Source organism: Rousettus aegyptiacus, unplaced genomic scaffold (assembly GCF_014176215.1).
Source record: "Rousettus aegyptiacus isolate mRouAeg1 unplaced genomic scaffold, mRouAeg1.p scaffold_m13_p_13, whole genome shotgun sequence".
Lineage (NCBI taxonomy): Eukaryota > Metazoa > Chordata > Mammalia > Chiroptera > Pteropodidae > Rousettus > Rousettus aegyptiacus.
In genome coordinates, this window is record NW_023416288.1 from 27,440,183 (window position 1) to 27,460,098 (window position 19,916).

At 33.2% G+C, this 19,916-nt stretch overlaps 1 protein-coding gene across 1 annotated transcript in view; it reads right to left on the minus strand.

Moving 5' to 3' along the window:
- The window catches only part of CRPPA (CDP-L-ribitol pyrophosphorylase A), a 218,738-nt gene that overhangs the window by 138,202 nt on the left and 60,620 nt on the right, over positions 1-19,916 (minus strand). The window contains exons 4-5 of the mRNA XM_016139451.2: positions 13,793-13,897; positions 7,033-7,078 (exon numbers count right to left, since the gene is read on the minus strand). Coding sequence (XP_015994937.2) covers positions 7,033-7,078; positions 13,793-13,897 — 151 coding nt within the window. The remainder of the gene's footprint in view (positions 1-7,032; positions 7,079-13,792; positions 13,898-19,916) is intronic.

The following is a 19,916-nucleotide window of genomic DNA, read 5'->3' on the forward strand; positions in this document are numbered from 1 at the left end:
TGACTTTCATCAGGGCTCATTATCCACTATATTGACCTCTTGAGCCAAAATTTTAGTGCTCTTAGGTAAATAAGAAATAAATACCAAATCCAAAGGTAGTCTTTTCCAAAAGATGTTTCAACCATTAATCTATTCAAAGTGAGAACAGTTATCTTCTATTCTCCTGTTCAGTTCCTTGAATCAAAAGCCAATCTTAAGAGTCTACTTTCTGCCTCACATGAAAGAGTTAGTATTAAATAGAATAAAAACTGTTGATTCTTGAAGTGCCTGATTTCTAACTACAGAAAGATACCTAAGGTTTCTCTGAACACCTTGATAGAGGAAGCTATTAGAACAGGAAGGGGATGGTAGGCAGTCAATAAAGGTAAAGTGGCCAACATTCATGACTACAGGACACGTGGACAACAGGGACGGTAAACAGAGACACAAGAAAACCATACATACCTACATTAAAAGGTCAAAGTGGACTTCTGAGAGGTTAGATCTACTGTTGACTGTACATGTTTCAACTGGAGGGCAATGATACACAGGCAGATTTTTTAAAAAGATGTCTTATATCAGATCTCAACTACATTTTTAAATGAGTCACAGAATACATGATGAAGTTTCCTACTTTACGACTAGAAGAAGCAGACTTGTGACATCTTGTTTCCTGCACATGTTTTTACTTATAAGTATATTACTGTTTTCCAAGTATAGTTTTTTCTTTCTGAATATTCTTTCTGTATTAGTTAAGAGAGAAATAAATTTAAAGGAAATGCTAGTGACTCATCAGTAGATTTACAAGATGTATTATTGCTTTGAGTCTAACGTCATGTTTAGAGTTTTTGTGTTTTTTCTCTTCCTACCTACATCGGAGTAAAGTATAACTGGCTGGCTTTTGTCTGTTATCAAGTCTTATTTAGCTCGTTGTGAACTTAGAAGTTTTTGAACATGACAGCTTTAGCTGACCATGTTTAAACTAGCATCTTGCTAATGACAAATTAAGAAAATTATAAATTAAACAAAAAAATGAGCTCCACTTTCTTTAATCTTGATCCAAATATTTAACTTTCTAATTTACATTTTTTTTACAATAAGATTCCAAAGAAACCAAACTGCTATTAAATCGTATTGCAGTCTTCCTGTTCTTATTAATTAAAGCTTGACGCAAATGTACTTACAGATTCGCGTAAGATACAGTCAGAGGACTATTTTCAAGGAGAGAAGAACAAAAAACTATGTTACGCACAAAGCAGTTTTGGTATTAATGTGAAAATTTGGAAAATGAAGTAGCAAAGTAAAAAACCAGACATCAAAATTATAGTTTCTATGTAAATCTTAGCTGTCACTTTTCATTGTCCAAAAGCATGGTTAATAATATAAATGGCACCATCAGTGGGTATTAAACAAGGAACATTTGATGAGGAAATACCACAGATGCAGAACACTGTCCAATTACAGATGGAGAAGGTCTTACTTAAACTTTTTTCTCTTTTCAATGATTGAAAAAATTCAAAAAGATTTTTCACTTAAAATGCCATGATTTTAAGTGAAAAATATTAAAGGATCACTACAAAATTAAGGCATTAGTTTCTTCATATGTATAAAATATGCATTGTAACATAATGAGTCTTTTTAATTTTTAATAACACTGAATTAATTTTATTCACATGTGATTTTATTTTATTGACAAAGCCAATTTAAAAGTATATTTGGCTACTTTCAATGATTAAGCACAAAAGGATTACTCAATTTGCCTACTGGTATAATTTTTTTTTAAGCATGAAACATTAAAAAATGTAGGCATATAGGGACTTGTAGCTTGATTGTTCACAAATACTTAACATTAAAAGAAATTACTGGTATTACTGGTGTTGAAAATAAAATGTATTGTCAGAATACAGTCTAAATTTCTAAACCAATTGGGGATGTTGTATTTCTGAGAAATCAAAGTCAATTAATTTCCTTTAAAATAAAGTATGTTCTTAACAAATGGAAAAAGTTACATAATGACTGGAAAAATACATGAATTTTTATATGAACATTAATAGTAACTATTTTTAACTAATATTAACTAAAGCCAGTTAAAAATAAAATGATTTTCAATTTTAACTATTTCATTTTTCCAGTTTAATATAAACCACCATATGAAAAGAGGCATCATGAGGCTGTTTTATATATAGCACGTTTACTTAAGTTTGTATTATTATAACTGGGAAAAAAAAATTTTTTTAATTAAAAAATAAAAAGTTTAAAAACATTCTTGAGCAACAAAATTAAATATTTTAAAAGATTCTAAGAAGGACGATGGTAGAAAATAAATACAACCTTTTATTTAGAAGTTCCATATGGGCTTTTCTTCTTAGATTTGAAAATATTGACACTTTTGCCAGGATATAGTCAGCATATTAAATTAAATGTGGGGCGGGACTATTTGTAAGCCTAGATAAAGCATGTTACTGCTGGTATCCGTTACCACTTTAATAGTGTGTGTAGGTTTGAGCATGCAGAGAAGGCCTGGGTGGGCTCAACCAGCTTGTGTGACAAAAATACAATAGCTCTTTGTTAAGAGGCTGTTTACAAACTTATCAGTCAGCCCAGTGTCTTGTGCCAATTAATCACACTACTCCCTAGAAAAGTTTATGTTTTAAATTTCACTCATAGTAGAAGCCTAAAAGGAATAAACATTGAAGAAAATTGACCAAATCCAACTCTCTGCCTCCCCAAAAAGATTAAGAATGCTTTGTTACATAACAGTAAATTTGTGATTAACTGTACATTTTTCAATGCAGACGACTATGTAAGAAATAGTTATGAGAATACTACTTTATATACATGTTTCCTATTATTGAATATTTTATTATAAAAAAATCCAGGTAAATATGCCGATGTTAATAAATTAAGCTTAAAAATAAAACTTATCAAACAAGAAACATTAAAGTTAGATTTTATCAATCACAATTTGGAGATTTTAATCAAAAACTTGCTTGAAGTTAGTTATATCAAATTTCCCATGCTAAACTAAAGATATGTGCTTGCACAAAAATTAAAATGGACCAAAATATACATGCTGTTCCAGTGACACTAAATTTGGGAGTACAAACTGCTCTTGCAAGACATGATGCCAATCAAAAAAAAGTTTTATAGAGTTTGAAAAAGCTAAATAAACAATAAAATAGTTACATCATAATATAATTTTTGACCAGCAATAATTGGTATTCGAGTTTTTTTTAAAAAAAAAAAGCTTAGGAAAGATAGTTTACAGAATACTAAGCACTCATATCACAGCACGAAAAAAACGTTCCATCCTAGAAGAGGAAAATTGTTATGGCTAGGTAATGACGTTAAACTACCAGAATTAATGCAAAAAGAAAAAAAAAACTAAACAGTACCCAATCAATCATTTTAAAAGTATTATTCTGATTTTAAATTTTTATTTTTGTTCTTTTCCTGGTTATATCTAGAAATCTGCCATTTCAATATTATGTTTTTCCCACACTCTCTAGAAGACTACTGTGAGCTTAGCATGGCACTAGCGGAAAATATCTCCAGTCTCGATTGTGTGATTATTCTTCAGGAGGCCAAATAAAGATACCGTTTCAACCCAAGAGAATCAGAGTTGGGCAGGCTGAAATAGAGAAGCCATTTGCTGTACCCACCAAAGAGACATATCGAATCCAGTGTCCACTTCAGTGGTCAGCATGAGTAGCTGCATGCCTCAGAGGCACAAAGGGCCACATTCCAAAGTGGAGTCAGGCTTAAGAAAAAGGAAGACCTGGGTTTAAATTGATCTTACTCTCACTCTGTGACCCAGAGGAAAAAGTACCTAATCCCCATGTCTGTTTTTCCACCTGCAAATGGGAGCAATATTGTAAAGAATAAATAAGATAAAATATGAAGCACCCAGCGTAAGTGCTAGAAGTCCTGGTTTTACACCTTGACAAAAATGTGTAATCAAATATTACACATCTCTACTTTTTAAGAGAATACAAAAAAGAAATATGATATAGAGATAGATGCACTAGATCCCAATATGTACCTGATAGAAGCAAGGAGTGTGGTAAAGTGGGAGGGATGGGCACCTAGTCCCGTAATTTAAGGCTCTTAGATTTTAAGGAAAGAAATCTAGCTGCACCCTTTAACATTTCACAAAATTAAATTCAACTCAATGTTAGAGGATATGAAGAAAAAAATAATATTCTTCCTTCTGTCAATGAATCACAATCTAAAAGAGGTTCACACCAAGTTATGAGCAATACCGAAATCCAGAAAGTTCTAAAATTTTTTAAATTGTTTTCATGTATAAATCTGGTAGCAAAATCAGTCCTGAACTTGAACTGGCTCTACAGTCATTATTCTTGCATTGAATGTAAACATTCATGCATCACAAGTTTCATTATGTGGAGAGGTCCCAAATCTTACTAGTGGTGTGACATAATATATGATGTAATGCAGTAGCTCTGGAAAATACAAAGTATGCCAAGGATTTCATATAGCCCAAGGATTTCAGCTGAAGGAATCTGAACAAACTCTGGTTAAGGAATAAAACAGAAAAGCTATATAAAGAGGTAAACAATCTAAGGTAGGAACCTGTAACGAAGAATGTATTTTCTATCCTTAAATTGATATTTTCTTAGAACCCTTGAAAACCCTATAATATGGAAACAAGACAAATTACCTCATTGCATTCTTGGAGAAGCAAGAAATAATACACACAAAATGCTTTTAAACAATGTGTGGCACAAAGTAAGTACCAATAAATGCTATGCAGTGGAAGTGCCTAGAAAAATACTTTGAATATTTATTAGGAAAAGGCAAACGGATGAATATGTAGCTTAGTCAGCTATATGTCATATTTCATTTAGGAATTATGTTTTTAAAAATACAAGTGTTTTCTTTTTCCTATTCTCAGAGTTATTTCTACTCTCAGGCCTCAGAGGTAGTATTAGTGTAAATCACAGAGGTAGGTAGGAATCTCAGTTGAGCAACAAGCATTTGGAGCTGATAGAACAGAGTAAGGCTTCAAGCTGTTAATGCAATAAAGATATGATTTGGAAAGAAATAAACTAAGTGAAGAGCAGCCTAGAGGAACGGTTCTAGAATCTAATATACAAACTAATCAGACAGATTTTTTTGTTAAAATGCAGATTTTAATTTAATGTGGTGGGGCCAGACATTCTGCATCCAAGTTCTCAGGTCATCACAACTGCTGGTCTGGAGGCCCACAATGAGAGTAGGAAGGCCCCAGGCCAGAGGTCCCGAAAGTGCACAAGCAATATCAGACTCGGGAGTTATCAGAAATGCAAATCCTAGAGCACAAGAAACTCTTGGAGACTGATGATCTAAATAAGCCATTAACATTAATCCAGTCTAACAGATTATTTTTCCTGAGAACAAAAGAATACTTTTTAAATACTTTAAAAATAAAAGGAGCATACTGGACCACGTGACCTAAACAAGAAAAAATGATTTCTCTCTGCAAACAACTTCCAAAACTGTAGCCCCTGCAATTACACTTACGAGGCAGACTGTTACATGATAGGAAGCCTACTCTGATAACATAACGTACAGTAAGGAGTGTATGGAATCCTCAGTTGAACCACTTAACAACTATTCACAAAACAGATCACTTCCATGTTACCCAGGTAACAGATACAACTTTGTAATAAAACAAAATTAAGTTTTATATTTCCTTGTGTTGAGAATGTAACCCAATCATATTGTTGTTTTGCTAATTCCTTCAGTATAATGACTACACATCGCCTGGTTCATATGTAAATATATGTCAACATTTTGATTTATAGCTATATCTGATCTGTTTAAATATACAAATAAACAACTTATAGTATATTAATGGTTCGAAACACAATATTCTTAAAGGATCAAAACCTTTAGGATATGGTATAAATATAGAATGTCATGACCAGAGAAAAGATTTAAGTTTTCTAAATGTAAAGCCAACTGACTGTTAAATAGGTTTTCCTAAAATTTTAAACAAAATTGATGCATTAAAGATTCAAATTCAGTATTTTCTTCAACTTCAAAGTTTGCATTCACAAGTTCATTCCTCAATCAAAACCTGAGCACATAGTTCTGTCCTTAATCTATTTTTGAAGGAGTCAGGATTGGGGTGGATCCCTCTGATTTTTGCTAGAACCATATATTTACAACAGGGCTACTGTCAGGAGATATATTTGATGGGCACGCCAGGGGAATGGAGGGGGAAGGAAGGGAAGAGTGATCCTGGTACCTAGCGAGTAGAGGCCAGGCATGCTGTTCAATAACCTACAATGCAGGAAACAGTCCTATCAACAGAGAGTCACTGGCCTAAAATGCCAACAGAGCCCAGGTAAAGAAACCCTGATTTAAGCGATGGAAGCTGCAAAAACAAAGAACAAATGTCCCATGTGCAGCATCATTACATTCCTAGCGCTGTGTTAAGCACAGTAATAAGTATTTGTTATTAAATAAACTACCTCTCTGTAGCTGAGACTTTAAAGTCATAGAGATGAGGAAGGGGTTATTACCTATATAATATCCAAATTACAAACCAAAATTACAGTCATTGTCAGAACAAAAGAAAGAATTAAAAAATAATCCAGTCCAACTTCTTCATTTTTGTAAAAAAACATTTCTCATATTAAAGTACTGATATAATGTACTGACATATCTACTGTACTGACATAACAGTGATGGGAGAGGGGGGGTCAGTCCTGTTAATAGTAAAAATAAAATATAATACCTTTACAAATTTATTAAAATATCAGTTTTTACTTCTAATAGTGCCAATGTCCCATACTTTTCTAAAATTAATAAACCATTTCCTTTATAAAAAGTAAAACCAATGTGACATAAATCATAATAAGTGATATTTCACAAGCAGAAAACAAAATAAAATATAATTATTTTTCAAAAAAGCAAATCACAGACTTCCATGGCCTACAGGCATTTATACTTCTGAGAATTCTGGGATTTAACATGTCATGAGAAATTCTGAACTGGCTTACATTTTTGAAACACAGGAACTGAGAGTCACAAGGCCAAACATACCCTTAATGATCGATTCAGCTGCATACAGATCTCGTTTGTAGGTCACCTAAAGGACAGATAAACCTCATTAGATTTAACAGAGCAGGAAGGAATGCGAAAGCAATAAAATTATGCCCCCAAGGAAATTCTTGATTCTGGAGAACTATAAACACATAATACTGACAACTTCTAAATTACAACAACATCAGCAAATTCAGAATAATGTTTTCCATTTCTACAAATGGTTGAAGATTTATTTTTAAATCTGTAAATAAATGGAGATAATATATGGCAGTGTTTACCAAAATCTTATTAATGCAACTGAAATATTATGTCAAAGAAAATGTGGTAGTGTTTAAAGTATTAGCATTATTGTTTAAAGGTTTTATGTTAGAAGAAGAGGTAAGTATAACAAAAATCACCAAATTGCATTTTTAGTTGAAAAGAGGAAATTCTCAAAGATCAATTCATGTTAAGAAAGGACTTCCTTCTGAATTGAGTACATCTGTATATAGCCAGATAAGGTTTAATAAAACCTTTTGAGGTTTTTATTAATACACGGCATTGATAAAAAGAGCCTAGAGCGTACCACAATGTACATAAAAATGATCATGATCTTTCCTTAAGAACATGCAGCCTCTGTGCAGTTATAACCTGTTCCTTGTAATGTAACCTGACATGGCCCTAAGACAGATACTTCCCAAACCATATCCAGTGAGCTCAGGTATAGAACACGTCAGTTGCTCTGCACTACAGAATTAGTTCTCCTATATCACAGAACCGGAAAATGTAGTACATAATAAACTATATAAATAAGGCCTTAGAAACTCAAATTCAAGTGTCCAAAAACCCACCTTGTGAAGTACTCACCTACCTGTCTATGACTACAGTTTGGACTTTTTTCCTCCAAATTATCTCATAACTGACTTGTACAGAAACTTTGTTCAGCTCAAGTGGCAAAGAGCACTTCTACCGAAAATAGTTTCCCTGGCTATGCCTTTATCTTGGCAGGTAAATCCTGGTCCAAAACTATACCTTACAATGCACACTTAAAGTATCAGTTAACTTATAAGACAGATGGAAAGTTGTTTAATCATTCAACCAATCTATTTAAATCAAATGTGACATTGATACAGTACCTCTAAAATCAGTACATGTCAACCAAAACTAGTACTATAGTAACAATTCCACGATTCCACGGTGTAATTCTATTATTTGGGGTGGGGGGGGATAAAAAACAGATATCTAAAGCTTCATGCTATGCATCTTACTAAATTAAAGAATGTATTGATCTTATTCATTCATTCAACAAATATTTATCAAGCAACTGCTATGTTCCAGGTCCCTTTCTACGAGCTGGGAATAGAGAAATAAAAAGAATGAGCAAAACTCCTTAATCTGTGAAAACTACATTGTGGTGGAGACATTTTTTTTTATAAGAATTGAATAAAATACATTTTTCTTTTGTTTGGTTGAAAATCAAAAGTTAACTAGATATATGAAATTAGGACTCAATGTTTGCCATTTAAATAGAAAATGCTTAATTCTATAATTGCTGTGTAAACTAGGAAGATGGTTAATTACCATAATTCATTTTTTATCTTATCCTGCTGTTTTTGAGTGGTAAAACTACATTCCAAATTAAAATAGAACTGTGAAAGAACCTTTTTTTCACCAAATAAATCTTAATGATTGGTTTTTGAAGTTAGAGAAAACTTGTTCTCAAATACTAAATTTTTTTTTCTAGCATACTTACAAGACAGTATTTTGCATTGAAGTCAGTCTTAGGAATAAAATATATGCTTTTAATACTTAAACATCCTTTCTCCACTAATATTAAATAATAAACTGTATAAACAGGAAAGACTCTAAATTTTCTATTTTGTCTTTTTCTTGTATGCTGTGGATATCTACTATATACTAATTAAAGCTTTTGATTTTTATTAATACTTTCCTATAGAGCTTTATTTAATAACTCACCTATAATTCTCGAACACTAATTTAATGAAAATAAACTACAAAATATTTCTGACAAACTTGCACTGTGTTTAAAACAGCCTCTTTTTTTCTAAATCAAACATCTTACATACATCAAAGGAAATAGTACTTGAAAATGTAATTCTGAATTGATGAGCTAATTATTTTTCTGTCAAACTCTTATGGTAATATGAGTTGCCCTTTTTTATTTTTAATTATTAACTGTTTAATAATCAGTTTCGAAGTTGATTTTCTTCTGTCAGGATGATCAATAGTTTTTCTCTGACAATACACAACACATTAGGGCAAGGTTTTTTTTAAAAAAAAAAAAAGTCAGCCCTGTACTGATGAAAGATTGCTTCAATCCTCCAATTTATGTGTTTTCACACTTATGCATTAGAGCCTCAGAGGCCACCTGAAGACCAGTGGGAAGTGCTCTGTGTAGATGAGACTCCAAGCCTCACATCTGCCACTCGCCTAGTTAAGCTCAATATTATTCTGTTTTCTTTGACTGTGCAGAATTCTATACATTATTTCACCTGAGTAAGGTGTTTAGCTAATATACATGTGCATGTATATGTATGTATGTATATATATATACATATGTACAGATATATATATATATATGTCAAGGTGAGTTCCAGAAAACACTGTCACACCTACTTTGTGTTGATCCATCTGTGCTGACACTCAATATTGCAAATTATACAGATTTTTCAAAGCCAAGTCCAGCTGGCTACCATCTTACATAAGTTAAGTTACACTACTCTTAATGTTCTTAGATCTTTCACCTTATGAGAAAATGAATATGTAACTTCAATAATTAGAAGCAGAAAAGCTAAATTTTAAAGGTATAGAATGTTTTATTAGATACAAACTTAGATTAGGGGTTATTTATTATATTTTTTCCATTTCATCAATTATATCTATGTAGAACATTCTTTCCTCTAAATTGGATAACTAGATGATATTCTCTAAAAGAAACAATGTGGCCACTGCATTGTATATTTGAGGTTAAAAAGCAAAAAAGTGAGACTATTTTGTTTCTTTTGTTCTTAACAAAGATGCTATAATATTTGTATTTTGCATCAAAAGGAATCCCTAAAAGTCAGCCATTCCAAGATATTGTGATGACTCAAACATCTCAGAAACTCCTTCTTAAAGAAGCATTTTCAGACAATGGGACACAGTTGAATTTCTTAAATAACTGGTTATGAATCTTTAATAAATCTTTCATGCCTTGAGGATGGTTTTAACATTTAAAAGCAAGAAGTCTGTTCAATTAGGTCTGTATAGTGTAGTAAGTGACCACATCTGTAATATATTGGGACAAAAACATGGTACAACCATAATGAAATAGAAGATCTCCAACAGACTAGATGAAATTTCACCAAAGTTAGTATGGATTCCCTAAAGCCTGGCAAGGCACCACCACTCAACAAAAGCATGAGAATTGATGCCTATTCCTGAAAATCAGTCCTCTACCCTTCTGTGGTTGGTCAGTCTTTGGGGACGGGGTCCGTCATCCATGGGGATGTCCTCTGCCCTGCTTGGTGATCTGAAAAAATGTGATGTTTCTTCCAGGCCCCAGAGAAACTATAGCAAAAAGGTTGGCATCAACTCTGAATGTTTACTTTTTATATTTAGCCCTAGAAAGATAGAGGGAGGTTGGCACACATATAAAATACAAAATATGGTAGATCAAATGCAAAGGTCAAATTATAATGTGCACCTGTAAATTATATAATTGTATTAACCAATGCTACCACAATAAACTTAATAAAAAAAAATGAGAAAGAAAGAAAGAAAGAAGAAAGAAAGAAAGAAAGAAAGAGAAAGAAAGAAAGAAAGAAAGAAAGAAAGAAAGAAAGAAAGAAAGAAAGAAAGAGAAAGAAAGAAAGAAAGAGAAAGAAAGAAAGAAAAAGAAAGAAAGAAGAGGTGCTAAAAAAAAGAAAGAAAAGAAAATATAAAATAACTCTCCTGGGATTTCTGGCGGCAGCTGTATTAATAATTCTACATGCACTCGTAAGAAATTTCTAGTCTTTAGTCATACCACTGTGAGCGGTGAATCCCCTGATTCTGCATTTCAGAGTCCTTCCTTGTCTTACTGTTTTATCATAGTAAAGTGCCTCTTAAAATGTGTTTTTCACTGTGTCAGATTTCTGAACCATGTTCCAGGTACTGGCTATGCCACCTGAGTCCAGTACCAGTTTTAGAATAATTGTACTAAATATTTTCTAAAATTAGAGTTAAAAAAAAAAAGTAGTACCTTTGGAATTATTATAGAATTATAACACTAATTTCAAAGTGTAGTTTTCATTGCTTTGGTATAAAAGCAATGGAAATACTATTTATACATACAAAATGGTAAGACCACAAATTAATAAAATTAAAAGCTAAGACTAAAGACAATTGATACAATGTCACCAAAAAAGGCTACATAGGGCTAAGTAAACATCTAGGAAAATATCAAAAAGATAAAGGTGGAAGATAAGACAGGATGCAAAAGAAGGAAAAAGGTAAATTTAAACAACTGTAATATTTGCACTCAAAATAATTTCACCTCAAGAGAAATGTATCAAAAAAGATCTCATAACTGTCATGTGAAAGACTCTTTGCCTGATCCATGGCATCATGCCCATTTAGAATCCAAGATCTCATTGAGGTGCATCATTATTCAAACATCTTTCATAGAAGTGGGGCTTCCTTTCGTCCTCCAGTTTGGAAAGTGATACTATGAAGATGATCCCTCTGGGCCTAAAAGTCTGTCATCCTTTGGCATGTGTATTATTTCCTAGAATTGCCATAACAACTCCCAACTGGGTGGCTTAAAACAGCAGAAATTTATTCTCTCATAGTCCTGGAGATGAGAAGTCTGAAAAAAGAATCCTCTGAAGTCTTTAAAAAAGAATCCTTCTCAGACTCTTCTGAGTTTCTTTTGATTGCAGGCCATACTTGGCTTTCCCTTGCTTGTAGATGGATCACCCTACTTTCTGACTCCATCATCATTAGCATTCCCCCATTATCTGTCTGTATCTGTTCTCCTATTTATATGTTGAATTTAGAACCTACGCTACACCAGTATGATCTCATCTTAACTTGATTAGATCTGCAAAGACTCTGTTTTCAAATAAAATCACATTCACAGGTGCCAGTGGTCAGAACTTTTGGTAGGAACATAATTCAACCCACACCAGCATGTATGAAATGATGCAACAGAGGAACAAAGAGAAGTACTTAGGCGAACCACTGCCTCGGTGCACTGACATTTACCATACATAACGGGAAGAGGAAGGATGAAATGTGAGGACTAATACTGTGTTGCTGGAGGAAGCAGTGAAAATGAGATTTCGCCAAAAAAATTTTGAAATAAATCTGTGAAGATGATGTGGAAAATTCAAAGAGTAATGTGCTGCTTCCCTTTTATCTGCAGACCTCAGAGTGCTTTACAAGTTTGAAGGAGGCTCAGAATACCCACAAGAAGTAAATCATCACACACCCAAAGATGTCAGTATTATGTCTCCAGAGAGTGTTGACATATTAGTGACAATAAAATGTCTCAGAATTTCCACTTTGTTTTACATAGTCTGCAGATTATGTCTAGCAGACAAAGGAAATTCTATAGAAATGTGTCTGGATCTTTAACAGAATACCTAATTGGTTATTACTAAAATCCTCATAATTACCACCATCTGAGTCATATATAGAAAATGATAAACAAAATGAATAAAATGTCCACCTCCTTGTTGATGACATTTGGATAATCTTTAAAAAGCAATGATACTGCATGAATTTTCTCCACCGAGCAAAAACCCAGGCATGCCAAAATTTTGTAATCTTAGAACAATTTAAGAATATATGAGACAATCTCAGCATGAAGCAAAGCCCATCATCACGTTACTGTGCAAAATACCTAATAAACTCAGAGTTTCTAAGTCAATGAGGAAATATGCTTTTGGATTCATATAATCTTCGAGTAAGAAAGAATCCTTCCTAATCAGATTTAAGTGGATAGAAATATAAAAATTTCATCCAAGATTTCAAAAGCGGCAATACTTACTTCAAAATTGTGCAATGACCTTACAATTCTAGTTGAGAATATACTGTCCAATTAATCACTTTCCTAACTGATGAGACAAATGAGAGTCATGCAACAAAATACTCCTGGCTGATGGAAGCTGTACCAGGATGGGGCTATAACTACTTCATTCCTTCCCAAAAGAAGTTTATCATTAGAAGAGTCCAATTCTTCATTGAGAGCAGTGAGGGGATCAGCTACCAACCCCACTGGGGCAGAACTGTGCAGATATTCTTTTGACCCAGTTAAGTTGTAGCTCCCATCCCAGGGCCTGGAAGGAAATGTTGCTATTGCGGAAAACAGTGTTGCATCCTCAATCTAATTGAGTGTAAGGCAACAGAGTAAATGGTTATGTACAGAGAACAAGAAAAAAAAACTGTGACTGAAACGATCTTATTGGCCAAATGGAGTTTGCTTGAATAAATTACATCAAAGTAAATTTTCTTGAAATGCAGCAACAGAAATGATACCATACTTTGATGGCTTAGAAAACCCAGTGAGACTGTTAGCTCTTTTAATATATGCATACACACACGTGTGCACATGTGCACATGCGCACATACACACACTTTTCTCCTGGAAATATTGATTCATTATGAAACCAAGTATTTTTATACTATTTCTCCATTTTCTAAAGCACCTGAAAAGTATTTGTTTTTGCAGAATATGTCTTTAGGAATGACATAAGCACAAACAAGACCCGGAGCAAAGTACCAACTTCATTACCTTCCAGAGATCAGGTGATCCTTCCACAAGTTTGGCTTTAATGTGACAGTATTTTAGAGCTAATTGCAAACACTCGGTTCCAAATTCCAGGTCATAGTCACTACACTGGGTAGAGAAAAAAAGTTAACAAGTTAAAATATAATTTTAAATAAAACTAAATCATTTATTTAATAATCAACTGCATAAATAAAAGGAAGGGCCTATAGAATGTGCAGGCTCTTTAATTAATCAAGTAACAAAATAATTTCCCCTTGCCCTTAAAACTAGTATAAAATAAGAATGTTGCAATTCTAACAGTTTCAAACTTCCTCAATTGTTTCAGGTGTCAGATAAAGATAATACTTTATTTGCTTTACTCATAAGCTACCTTTTCAAACTTGTTTCTAATATACCTGAAGGTATGCTGAGGATTACCAAATCAAAAATTGATTTGACAAATATATGTATTCATAAAACTACAAATCTCATCTTATATTTATATCAATGTATATTTGCAGGTCACAGCTCTTTTACTCAACTTAATATTTTAAATATCAATATATCCTTTTTAAAGGACTTATATTTTTATTCTGAATATGGAAATAGTTCAATCTTTAAGTATGAGGAAAAATGTAAAGGCCTATCATTCATTTACTAAAATATAAATAACAATTTTAAACATTTTAAGCAGAACCATTAAAATGTCCAACATAATTCAGCTGAGTTAATATTAAGTGCCTAAATCATGTCCAAGCTTTGCATTAAGTATCAGCATAAAAGAGACATGTACTGTGTCTTCAAGGAATTCAAGTCTGAAAGGGGAGGCTGATCTATAACAAATATTTTATGACAGAATGTGACAGATGCAGGACTAGAAGAGTATCGAGAAGTAGACCAGGAGGTAAACTACTTAATTCAGCGTGAGGGCATCAGGGAAGGCCTAGCAGAGAAAATGGTCTCTGATGTCATTTTAAAGACTGAATAATAACTCTCAACAAACAAACATCCTGGACCAATGGCTTCATGGGTGAATTTGACCAAACATTCAAAGAATTAACATCTATCCTTGAACTATTCCAAAAACTTGAAGAGGATGAAAGGCTCACAACTTCCATTTTAAGAGGCCACCATTACCCTGATTCCAAAGCCAGACAAAGACATTACAAAAGAAAGAAAGAAGAAAGAAAGAGAAGGAAGGAAGGAAGGAAGGAAGGAAGGAAGGAAGGAAGGAAGGAAGGAAGGAAGGAAGGAAGGAAAACACAGATGTAAAAATCCTCAAAAAAATGTTAGCAAACCAAATTCAGCAATACATTAAGATCATATACCATGATCAAGTGGGATTCATTCATGGGATGCAAGGTTAGTTCAATATCTGCAAATCAATTAATGCAATATTCCACATTAACAAAATGAAGGATAAACATCATATGATTATATCAATAGATGCAGAAATGCATTTGACAAAATCCAGCATTCATTTATGATAAAAACTCTAAGCAACATGTGTAAAGAGGGAACATACCTCAACATAATAAAGGCCATACATGATAAACTCACAACTAACATCATATTCAACAGAGAAAAGTTAAAACCATTTTCCTTAAGATCAGGAACAAGACAAGAATGTCCACTTTCACCACTTTTATGTAACATAGTATTGGAAGTCCTAGTCACAGCAATCAGATAAGGAAAAGAAATAAAAAGCGTCCAACTTGGAAAGGAAGAAATAAAACTGTCATTATTTGCAGATGACATGATACTATCTATGGAGAACCCTAAAGATTCCAATAGAAAAATATTAAAATTTATAAATGAATTCAGTAAAGTAGCAGGATACGAAATTAATATTCAGAAATCAGTTGCATTTCTTTACACCAGTAATGAATTATCAGAAAGAGAAATTAAGAAAAACAATTCCATTTACAATTGCATCAAAATAAAAAATAAAATGCCTAGGAGTAAATTTAACCAAAATGTAAATGGCCTGTACTCAAGAAATTATAAGATGTTGAAGAAAGAAACTGAGGAAGATATGAATACTGGAAGTGTATACCATGCTCATGGACAGAGAGAATTAACATCGTTAAAATGCCCACACTACCCCCCAAAAATCTATAGAATCAGCACAATCTCTAAATATTAATGGTATTTTTCACAGAATTCAAACAAATAATCCTAAAATTTATATGGAACCATAAAAGACTCCAAATAGAAATAGCAATCTTGAGAAAAAAAGAACAAAGTTGGAGGTATCATTATACCTGATATCAAACTATACTAAAAGTCTGTTCATCAAAACAGCATGGTACCAGCATAAAAACACAAAGATCAATGGAACAGAATAGAGAGCTCAGAAATAAATCTACACCTAAGTGGTCAATTAATCTATGGCAAAGGAAGCAAGAATAAACAATGAGATAAAAATAATCTATTCAATAAATGGCTTTGGGAAAACTGAAAAATATATGCAAAAATAAAATAAAATAAAATAAACCACCTTCTCACACCATATATAAGAATAAACTCAAAATGGATTAAAGATTTAAAAGTAATACCAGAAACCATAAAACTCCTAGAGGAATATATAGGCAGTAAATTCTGATGTTACTCTTAGTAATATTTTTTTCTAATATGTTGCCTTGGGTGAGGGAATAAAAGAAAAAAGAAATAAAAGGGACTGCATCAAACTAAAAAGGTTTTACATAGCAAAGGAAATAATCAACAAAACAGAAAGATAACCTACTGAGTAGGAGAAGGTACTCACCAATGATACAACTGATATGGGGTTAATATCTAAAATATATAAAAACTCACACAACTTAACACACACACAAAACCTAACAACCCAAATTAAAAGTGGACAGAGGACCTAAACAGACTTTCTCCAAAGAGGGCATACAGATAGCAAATAGGCATATGAAATAGTGCTCAATGTCACTAACCATCAGAGAAATGTAAATTAAAACCACACTAAAATGTCATCTCACATCTGTCAGAAAGGTCATCATCAGTAAAGTAACAAAAGTGTTATCGACAACATGGAGAAAAGGGAACCCTCATACACTAGTGGGATTGGAAATTGCTGCAGCTAATGTGGAAAAAATATGGAGGTTCCTCAAAAAATTAAAAATAGAACTGAAGAAATCCAAAACACTAATTTTAAAAGACATATGCACCCCTACGTTCACTGCAGTGCTATTTACAATAGCCAAGATATGGAAGCAACCTAAATTTCCATCAACAGACAAAGAAGTGGTACATATACATAATGAAATATTACTCAGCCATAAAAAAAAGAATAAAATGTTAGCATTCACAACCACATGGATGAAACTGGAAGGTAATAAGTGCACTAAGTCAGGCAGAGCAAGACAAATACCATATAATCTCACTTGTATGTGGAATCTAAAGGATAAAATAAACAAACAAAGCAGAAACAGACTCCTAGATGCAGAAAACAAGCTGATGGGTGCCAGATGGGAGGGGGTTGGGTGCCACAGGGTGAAAACAGTGAAAGAGTTAAGAGATACAAATTGACAGTTACAAAATAATCCTGGGGATGTAAAGTAAAGCATAGAGAATATTGTCAATAATGTGGTAATAACTACACATAGTGCCGGGGGGTACTAGACTAGTCAGGGGATCACTCCACAAATTATACAAATGTCTAACCACCATGCTGCATATCTGAAACTAATATAAAATAATACTGAATGTCAACTGTAATTGAAAAATTTTTTAAATGGTGGGAGGTGAAGGGGAATAAGAGGTGCAAAGTTCCAGGTATAAAACAAGTAAGTCATGGGGATGTAATGTACAACACAGGGAATATAATCAATAATATTGTGATAACATTGTATGGTGTCAATGGTTGCTGGACTTACCATGGTGATCACTTCTCTGGGTGTATAAATGTTGAATAACTATGGCGTGCACCTAAAACTGATATAATATTATCTGATAGCTAGACTTTAATAAAAATCTTTTAAAAAAAATACATAAAGACTGATTAAAATTGGAGGAAAGGTATATCCTTAAGGCAAAAATGCCATTTAAAGATGTAGAGATTTCAGACATCTAGTAGATTTGTATTTTAGAAACAGCATATCCATGAAAGAAAGAATGCTAGAAGGCAACAAATATGATTATGACATTTAGCATCATTTGCCAATGCTCTTTAATCATACAGGAGGTTACAAAATCCTAAGTATACTTATTTGTGAAGTTAATGGAGAGGAAACAAAACCATCAAATATATGTGGAGTCCCAAATTGACCAGAAGAGTCTCCATTTAAGTCTTCTATTCTGATATACTACATTCCATGACATATTTCTTATTTTCATTTTTAATACAGTATTACTAGCAGTAGTTACCCTCAGATAAGTTAAGATGAATTTTGGTAAACCTCCACTTTGTACTTCCAGCATCTGCATGGCCTCATCTAGTAGAATGTGAGATAATATATGTACAATAAACAAAGTTTCCTCTTTGGCACATAGTTAAATCCCAATGATGACTAGCAATACCCTTTTCCTGACTCTTTCCAGAGGCAAGATACTGAGCACATGCATTGACAGTCTTAAAACACAAAGCACACGCTGAAAGCTATCCATCGAGACAGCTACTTCCTTTCAGTCTCAGCTGGTAGGGTAAGAATACTACTCTATGCTGTGCACCTGCCAACCATGTGATGTACCAATCAAGATGGTAATGGCCTATAACTTACAGTGTCTTTAAGATTCCATCACCAGGATCAACGGAAAATTATGGGTCAGGAACATATGAAATATACACTGGAAACATAGGCTGAACAATCTTGGCAAAAAAAAAAAGTCTGAATTTGTCATTCATTGTATTGACTAATATTATAACTATTTATGGAGTTTTTGTTAATTTTTTGGCAATAAAACCTTACTTTCACATTGAATTCAAAAAATGCATGCTTAATGATAAATTAAGTTGTGCATTCCTGTTTCTTCGAAACAATGATGATGATTTATATTTTTTCCTAGAATATGGAAAGCTGGGAAAAATTATGTTCATTTCTGAACAACAACAACAAAAATAAAATAGATAAACTATAAAAGCACAGCTTTTTCTTGAACCCATCAGAGGTCATAGGATGATCAAGTAGCCATAAATCCAAAAAAAGGCATGCCCTCCCTGAGGAGAGGCAGGATGTCAGCACTGGCTCAACTATGGCAGCACAAGAATAAAGGGCTGGGTGCCACGCATGAGGGTAAAAAGAAGTCAGCTAAAAATTCCAGCAAATAGCTCCTGGTGATGGAATCTGAGTGCAGGCAACCGAGAGGACATAGCACCTCTGAAAGCCACAATCACAAGAGGAGTTGACATCCACTTTCAGGTTCCTCCTCTTCAGCAACCTGCTATTGGGTGCTCATTAAGTAGTATAATATTATTTTGAAGGTGACTGTGATGAGATGCGATCATAACAAATAAGAAATTAATACAAATGAAGGCAGAAAAAGAGAAAAAGAAGAAATGGAACAAATAGAAACTAACCAGCAGCATGGTAAATTTTAATTAAGACAGTTAATGAATGTGTAATTGCACAAAATGTCAACATGTGTTATCCATCGTGGGGGTCACATGATACACACGTATGCACGCATGCACACAGATGCTGAAAAATCTATGCCTCTCTAAAGTTAGAACCAAAATAGTGTCAAACTATGTTCTCCCCAGTGAGAAGTCCTGAGGACATTGTTGTCAGAAGTCCCCAAATAAACAGTCCATCCCAGTCATGTGTTACAGTGAAGCTCACAGTCAACAAGCCACCAAATCCAACCAGTCTCCAACACATAAACATAAACAGAAAGACTAGACTTAACTGAAACCCAAGGAAAAACTCAAACGTGAACGATAAAAGAGCCAAAAAAAAAAAAATGTATTTTGAAGGAACTAGAAACTATGTAGTTACAAAAAAAAATTAAATAAAAAAATAAAATAAAATAAAAAAGACTGAATATGCTCAAAATGAGAAAGTCTTTATACTCATAAAATAAGACAGGATAATATTTAAAAGAATGGAAAACAGGAAAATAGGAGAGAAAAGGATAATCAATGAGAAACAAAGTCCAATGTGTAAAAAAAAAAAAAAATCAGAAGAACAGAAAAGGGTAG